This window comes from Medicago sativa, chromosome 3 (genome assembly GCF_051527215.1).
Source record: "Medicago sativa cultivar Bolivia chromosome 3, Bolivia_mono, whole genome shotgun sequence".
NCBI lineage: Eukaryota > Viridiplantae > Streptophyta > Magnoliopsida > Fabales > Fabaceae > Medicago > Medicago sativa.
Genome location: NC_140751.1, coordinates 95,187,311 through 95,196,302, shown reverse-complemented (window position 1 = coordinate 95,196,302; position 8,992 = coordinate 95,187,311). Strand labels below are relative to the sequence as shown.

Sequence of the window (8,992 nt, the reverse complement as noted above, 5' to 3'; positions counted from 1 at the left end):
AGCAGTAATAATAATACATCACCACATGGCTTACTAACAAAACCCAATAACAGGATTACCAAGATGCATCAAATTGAGTTAACAATCAATATGCAGCATATAGTTTCCGTAAGCATTCTCTTTCTTGTTTATTGCTGGTAGCCACATCCAAATTTGCCGTTATATCAGTGCCCTGCTATGTATATATCTAAGGGGGCGTTTTTTTCACCGACACAAATTATTTTCAGGAATAACTTACCCTAGAATGTAAATATGAAAATTTGATTCTTGGATATTTTTTCAAAAAAATGTTGGCACATAACTTCACATTCCTAGAAAAATTGGAAGTTATAATTGTTTTTAAAAAATTCTATATAGAATTACATGGGAACGCACATTCTATCTTCCCGAGAATAAGGAATAGGGGAATAAATCCATAAGAACAAAGTAAGTTACTATATTTTCGAGAACATTTATGCCTAGGAATATTTTTTCTCAAACTCTTTTCCGAGAAAATTCATAGGAATCGGGTAGATAATGATTAGGTCATGTTTTACACACAAGGCCGACCCATTTTTATCCTCCATTCAACTGCATGAGTCTACTAACTGAGCAGTCTGATACATATTCTGTTAAATCAAAGGATGGTTTATTTTAACAGATAGATCACATGATGAATTTATTCACAACTGGTGCAAGTATGCTCTGAGGGTAACACCTGCAAATTGTAAGTTTAAAACCTTTAATCCATTTCGGCCTGTGAATCTGACATATGTTGTACACATAACCAATTCCTCATAGCCTGATCCTGTGAAGACGACATAATTCACATCATATAAACTCACAACTCACAACATACCACTCCTGTACTTATGTCAAGTTCATTTATTTTCTCACGGGCTAAACAATGTCCAATCCCTATTTGAGAAATGCTAGTAACCATGATCACAATTAACAACAAAACAAACTGATAGAGAAAGCACAAATTCCTTTATTTCTTTCTTTCTTTCAGTTCGAGGTTTGGGTTCCACATCATCAATAATACAGCATCCAATTACCATAAAAGATGGCATGTGCATGCTTCTTACAAGGTAATGTAATTATGCAGATGCCTCAAATATAGAAGTCCCGCTCCATTCAGTTGGAATTCAGCCTCTGCAAATCTACCAATTGATAAAGATCACCTCGCCGTTGCTTAGTCACAGGGAGGTTTGTCCTGAGTAATCAAATAATAATAATTTTTCATAATGATTAATTGATATCACTGCAACCAAAAGTTAAACATGTGCAAGATATTGTAGTTTGAAGGAAATTAAACCTTCTCTGTTCCAGTATTGAGTAATCGATTTCAGCTATAATGGTTGTCTCCTCATGTTCTGTAGTAGCCAAAACTTCTCCAAACTGCCACATTGATATGGTCCACAATAAGTTTTTGTGCCTTACTGACAATTAAAGATATTTTTCCTTCTATTTGTAATTAAAAATAAAACATACAATACCAACTTGCATAGTCAGCATATTTAAATGGCACTACCAAAAGAAAGCTAAACATAAAGGATATACTTACAGGACCAACAAGAGTGGAGTGACCCCAAGCCACATAACCACCAGTAGTATCCCGAGCAGGTGAACAGGTTGCCACATATAACTGTCGGAAATGAATTTCCATAAGCATCCACTTATCTCAGAGCATAAAACTTTGCAATTCACAATATACTATGGTTATAATATAGAGACTCCTCACTAAAACCCAGCTTTAATCACACAATCAACCGCACCAATCCCAGCAATTCAACTTAAAATACCATGGCAAATTCTATTTCTCAATTTCTATTCTATTTTTTCCCTTGGAGATGTGAAGGAGTGATAAAACCTCTGCAACATATACGGCTCATCTATAAATACACCAATCTGAAAGGCACAATCACACAACAAATGTAGAGTAGCATTTGCTTTCTAGAACTTATGACATATTCATGCTGAACTCCTTAGGAATTTTTGGTTTGGTAGTTTCTTTTCTTGATTTCTTATTTACAGTGCAAATAACTCCCCAAATCAAAGTTACGTTTTTAAAGGTCATTATATGGCTCATACATCATGAACTCCACCAAATAAATAAGCAAAAGACATTAGATGTGATGTAGTTTATCAGAAAATATGAATGCAGTAATAATCCACAGGAGTTGCACAAATTAGGGGTCATTACCTGATTATCTGTAGCCCTGCAAGTGAAGAAGCAAAACACATATTAGAAATGGATTGTAGATCATCATTATGTTGGAATTAATATATATGTATAATCATTCAACAGAGATTGTTCATCGAAAACAATAGCAAGAACAATCATGCAATTCAACTCTATATTACATATATCAACATCAATTAATAAAAACCATACAACAGATCTAGTTGGCCCTAATACCAATTGTTGGAATTTAACAGATAAGTAAAATCATAGATATGAATGTATAGCATATTATTAAAACATATTAGTAATGCGATGACCGTGTATCTTGGATGACTGAAGAATCCATAGAGACTTGGGAAAATTAGGGGTGAGAGAATGCTTCTGCCTCTTAGTGATGATGAGCAGTTACTTTTTTGTGTTTCAGTATATCTAACCTAATGGGATGGCTAGATTATATGACCACCGGTGGAGGCAGGGACCTCTCAATGGGCTAACTAAAATGAACAACTTAACACATCACGGTCCGTTCACAATAACGCCCAATATGATGTTTATTGTGAACGGGTCGTGATTGGTTAGGTCGTTCTTTTTAGTTAGCCCATTGAGAGGTCCCTGCCTCACTAATGGGCATATATAAGTCATCCCATTAGGTTAGATATACTGAAACAAAAAAAAGTAACAGCTCATCAATAAAAGGCAAAATCATTCTATCAACCCTAATTCTCCCAAGTCTCCATGGAGTATGGATTCTGCAGTCATCCAAGGTACACGGTTACAACATTGCTAATTTGTTTTAATAATATGCTATACATTCATATCTATGATTTTGATCCTCTGTTAAATTCCAACACATTATTCTCAATCAATCAATATCTTAAAAATATTAACATGTTTCTAGCACTGAAGATAAGGAGGAGTCAGGGGAAGGTAATGGGATAAAACAAAGAGAAAGGTGACACTAAAATATATTCGGATTGTCTGTCTGTCTGTGTGAGTGTCCATAAATTCCTAATGCAAATTATAAATACAGTTCAGTGAACTGTCAGTCTAATTTGATGGATGTAACTACTAACTAGGGAAATTTTTTACAAAAGAGTCGGGTTTATAGTGGTTATTTCTGGCAAGCATCTGGCATACTGATGGGCCACACAAAAAAGGGAGGGGATAAACGCTGTTATGTGCAAAGAGGAAGTGATGGAGGAAAAGTAACAGATTGAGAGTAACGAAAAATTAAACAAGGAGAGTAATGAAAAAAGAAACAAGAATTAGGGAGGGAAATTCTACAATGATGATAGCAACGAAAAAGTGAATTAGGAGGTGATGACTGGAATGAGGGAGGCTAACAGAATTTTGGAGTTAACCAATTGGCTTAGGCCCAATATGATAGTATGTTCTAGTTGTTGCGGCATCTTCTTTTGAGTATTCTATGTTGCTAAGAAGAACTTTGCTTACGTACAGGAGAGTTTACCCCATGAGAACCTTAAAACTCAAAACAGTTTTTTTTTTGCTCCTATCACAAGAAAATAGCATTCTGGAAACCTAAAGAAATCGCATAAGAATATAGAATTTCAAAGAATCTGTAGTATAATATTTGTTTCAGGTTCTCAAATAATCATTACGTTGTATTTGTTATTACCTTGCCCTCTGCAATAACTCCCAATGCAATGGACCAGTTGTCATGTTAAAAGCCCCAGGATAGCAGAGCAAGTGAGCACCTGAAGCCAAAAGCTGAATATTGTAAGTCCCCCAAAGCTAAAGAACAAGAAAAATAATAAGAACAATGCAGTTTAAGTTTGGAAACAAATCAACTCAACTGGAGAATTAATCTCAAGGAAAGCTTACAGTTTTCACAGATTATACAGATTATATAAATAATTGACAGATTACATAATAAAGAGAATGCAATATCATACCAAAGAATAAATAAGTTTATTTTAGTATATCCCCAAAGCCAACCCCACTTAGTGGGATAAGGCTTGGTTGTTGTTGTTTTTAGTATATCCCAAAATAAGAATTACACAAAAGCATCTGAACCAATTTCTTTTATGGTATCCACCCCCATAGGAAAAAATTGTTACTCCAACAATGCTAAAATAACTTATTAAGAGGCATGAATGAAAAACATTGGAAAACACAAAATCATTCCCAGTCAAATGGAGGTGGAACAAGAAAATTGTTTCTGAGCAAATTAATGGAAAAGACAAACCTCTTGCTGCGTATATCATTGCTAGTTCTGGAAACCTAATGTCATAGCATATGCCTATGCCAATGCGTCCAACCTCTGTATGAATCATCCCATTATTGCAATTAGTTTACTAAAACATGGAAAATCGATGGCAAGAAAACAATAATCATAAAGAATTAAAAATTAGATGACTCTTGTGGCATATGACTATGTCGTTTTCTTCTACATATACATTTTTTCATAAATATTCCTTCCCGTAACTAAATAAAAACACACCTTGAGTGAACATACTCATCAAATTTTACGGAGAGACCTAGTTTCAACAAAGTCATCCTTCAGAGACAGTCAATCACTATTTGCACATAAGGTAAGATCACCCGGCAATTAAGTTCAATATGACCTAGGCAAGAGTGTAAGAAGCTAGGGATTATATCAAGAGACTAATCGAATTGTACAACCATACGGATAACAACTTTCATTTTCATTTCTTCATGCTTATCTGCAGCCATTCGATATTAATAACATTTTCTGTATTTTGAATATACATTACTCATACATGATTGATTACAAACGCAGTGGTAGAATAAAGGAGTGCATCTATATTGAAACAGATAAAACTGGGAAACAAATGTCTAAATTGGTGTTTAAGAACATATTAGACCTGTGTCAACAATTGTTGGAGTATCCCCAGCAGTAAGAGTCAATGATTCAATGAAGGTAATCTTCCCGGGGATGTCAATATCAAAAAGATGTATCTGCAGTGACACCAGCACATCAGAAATTACATAATAAAGCAGAAAATGCCTAATACTGATTCAGGTATGACTCACAATCCAAATTCTCTTCAGGTGTGGTGAAGAAGAAGCTAGCATATAAACTAAAACAATCGAGCAAATAGTCATTTTGATCCCTTAGGGTATGTTTGGATTCTTGGTATAGGAGTGACATCCTATGGAATGATGTAAAATCAATTTTTTTAAAACTAACTAGCATATTCCACTCCAATCTATCCTATAACAACAAATTTTCTTCTTTGCACAAAATATCAAAACAAAAAATTTGATAATCAAATCCTGAGACAAGATTCCCACAAACACTACCTTACGGTGTTTGGCTTTGAGTTTTCCGTCGGTGCCAAAGACACAACAAGTGTTATACAATCGATCTCCAGAACGTTCAGGAATAGAACCACCAACGATGGTAATTTTCAACAAACGAGAAAGTTCAGAAAGCATAGCAGTGGAAGGAGAAGCATCACCACCAGCATCAATATCCTCAGCATAAACAGGAAAACTATCATTTGAATAAGGACTGTTCCAAATTTCCTAACAAATTCAAAATTCCAAACACAGATTAATTTCAGAAGAATCAAAATCGCATTTCCAAATAAAATAAAATAAAACTCACAGGTAGAAGAACGAGCTTAGCACCCTTTGCAGCAGCGTCTTGAATAGCAGTGCGTGCGTGTGCGATGTTTTTGTCCTTATCGGAGGTGACTGAGAGTTGACAGAGACCAATCTTGAACTGAAATGAAAGAAAAGAACATGAGGAGAGAGAGTAAGTGTAGCATTAAAGGTGTGTCCGGTGGCCGACACATGTAATTACATTCAATTATGTCAGTATCAGTGTGGTGTCCGGTGTCTGTGTCAGTGCTAAAGAGAATGGGAACTTGCCTTGGTGAGAGGTGGAGTGGGCAAGGGAATTGCGGGTGGTGAACGTGCTAATTCTGAATTGATGGATGATGATGAAGCAGCCATGATTGGAGAAGGTGAAGAGTGGATTTGGCGAAAGAAGAGAGTTTTGTTGGAGAAAAGAAAGGGATTATTGAAGATTCGTTTTCGAGTGTGGTTGAAATTCAAAGATTTCAATGCTAATAGTGACGATGATATTGCCAACGCTTTCATTCTTTTTAATCACTTTTTGTATGTTTTGGATAGATATATATAGATATTAACCCTTTCTTACATTCATTGAATTCAACCTTCCAGTCATCTCGTCGAGAAATCGGATGAGCCCGTGCAGTGCACTAATCCAATCCATCAAATTAATATTAATTTTAAATATTTTCTAAAAATATTAATTTTCCTCTAAAAATATTTTTTTAAAACAATTTTCCTCTAAAAATGTTAATATTCATTTATAAAATTTTTTTATCTAAGATTACAAGTCAGTATAAATGAGTATAATTGTAGTGTTAAATGGTAAAATATTATTTATAATATATTATTCGGTGACCACTATTTCAATTGAGGGGACTAAGAAAAACAATGGTTCATAGTTTAAAATATTTTTAAAGATGATAAGCTAATTTAATACGAAAAAAGATAAAATACTTATTTTAAACTTTAAATTAAGTTAAATAATTGTTGATATAATTTGTCATATTATTATATAGTTGTTATTTTATAAAAGAAGAGGACTTTTCTCTTAGATTTTACTAGACATTCATTTTGCTCCTTGAAGTTTCATCACAGTACTTCTTTTTGGACGAGCTCTGATCTCAAATGCTCATCCAACTTCTCTTGATCAATCGCCATGTCGTCATCTACCTTTAACTTTCCAACAATATTATACAAGATTTGGTGTAGGCATCTTTATCATCGACACTCTCTGACAACTGTAGCTCTAAGTTCGCATTAATCTTTCGAAGGGCATGCATCCACCTCTGATGACGTTGGATTTTTGGAAGGAAATTCCATATATAGCAAAGGCCCCATCTTCAAGAAGGCGAGAATCTCCTCAATAACGACCCCCCAATGATCTACTATTGGAGAGATAATGAAGATCATATAGAGAGACTAAAGTTGTCATCTCACCATCCATCGATCCATAATACACATGGTTATAGTCTACAACCATGTGATCAGCGACCCAAATATATTTGAAAAGGAGGCAGTTGGACTCTTCAAAACGTCTTATCATTTAATGTCGAAGTAACCTCATCCTCATGTACCAAACATAACGATAACCAAGAGATGGCAACAACTAACACAATCATAATGCACCAAAGTTTGGACTCCTTTTGAAATAAAAATACACATCCCTTGGAAACACCAGGGCCTCCTCATCCGGACAACACCCCACTCGGATAGGTAAAGACATAACAAATACCCAGCCACACATGAACGTGACCATCACTCAAAGCACAATCCTAGCATAAATGACTACTCAGAGTCTGTCGTCGAATTTGGAGCACTATAAACCTTAAGTTCTTACCTCGAACAACAAAACACTTAGAGGCAGGGCCGTCTTAACAAATTCATAGGCCCGGTTTTAATTTTATAAGGGATGCAAAAAAAATTAAATTCCAGGCCCCAAAAAAAATAAATAAGCCATTTTAAAAAAAAATTATAAAACACACTTTGGTAGGTCTTGAACACACGACCTCACACTCAACAAAAAGTGGCCATGCCACTAAAGCAAGCTGTACAAACTGAAATAATTTGCTTTTAATAGGTATATAACCATTATTTTCGTGTCTTACATATAAAAAAAAAATTATTTTGGGCCCCAAAAAATTGGAGGCCCGGTGTCGTCGCCCAGCCTCGACGGGCTATGGGCCGGCCCTGCTTAGAGGGCCGCTATTATGGATTGGGTCAAGGCCCATGTCCTTGCATCCAAAGTCTACTCAAGTAGTAAAGGCCCAATAAGACGCCCAAAGAGATATGCAAATCACTTGTACTAGTAGCAAGCCATGAAACACCAAATAAGGCACTTAGAGCAAGTACGAGCCCTCCAAACGATCAAGTGGTCGACCGACCCTTGTGCCACAAGGGTATAACCATAAAAAATCCAACACTCATGTGCCACATGGGAATATATAAATAAAGCAATCGACAGCAAGATCATGTACAAGTTTATCATTCATATATAAGCCTCAAAACATCTCGAAACCTCCCTAACTTGAGTGTTGAATTGCCTTTTCAATTACAACACTTGAATGTATTAAAATTACACAAATACATCCGGATGTTTCTTTCATTTGTGACTTATATCTTCAAACGTATCTTTTATTAATTAATTTGATCATCGAATGTGTCTTTCGATCCCTGTTTAATTTATAAAGTTACTAACAAAATATATAATTAGTGATGTTTTTTTCCTTTCAATTTTAATACTTTATTTTTTTACAAAAATAAATGATATTCTTTCATTCAAGTTGATAGAGTACATACATATTGTGAGTTTGTTCACTATTTTTTTGTTTTCAACGATCAATTAATTGATACCTTAATGAATATAATGACTCCGACTTATATATTTAAAGACCAAAATGATGATTTATCATTTTATTTATTTTAGTTATTCTTTATTTTAATTAAAAAAACAATGTGCTGTTGTACCCAAAAAAAAGTGCTGATTGGAAACCCATTACAAATGCAATCTGGGTGCTGTTGATTAAAAAAGTATATTGAATGTTAACTAAAATTACGGCGTTAGATAGATAGATAAACTTCCTGTTTTGTATGTAATGAATATGAATATATATATATATATATATATATATATATATATATATATATATATGCATATTTTATCTTAAAAAAAATATTATGTAACGCCTTTGAATGTATTTTTTTTAGTTTCAATTTTTACATTGTTTTTGATGAAATTTTTTACATTGTTTGAAATTTGTACCC

At 34.3% G+C, this 8,992-nt stretch overlaps 1 protein-coding gene across 1 annotated transcript; it reads right to left on the bottom strand.

The window, feature by feature from the left end:
- Nucleotides 1–947: 947 nt before the first annotated feature.
- LOC146942294 (Nitrilase/cyanide hydratase and apolipoprotein N-acyltransferase family protein) lies at nucleotides 948–6,266 on the bottom strand. The gene is made up of 10 exons (XM_085756259.1): nucleotides 6,026–6,266; nucleotides 5,760–5,876; nucleotides 5,453–5,677; nucleotides 5,014–5,107; nucleotides 4,374–4,448; nucleotides 3,804–3,882; nucleotides 2,186–2,201; nucleotides 1,547–1,627; nucleotides 1,298–1,380; nucleotides 948–1,195 (listed from the first exon to the last, which is right to left on the bottom strand). Exons 1-10 carry the CDS (start codon nucleotides 6,254–6,256, stop codon nucleotides 1,117–1,119), a joined length of 1,080 nt encoding a protein of 359 aa, XP_085612385.1. The 5' UTR covers nucleotides 6,257–6,266; the 3' UTR covers nucleotides 948–1,116.
- Nucleotides 6,267–8,992: the final 2,726 nt, after the last annotated feature.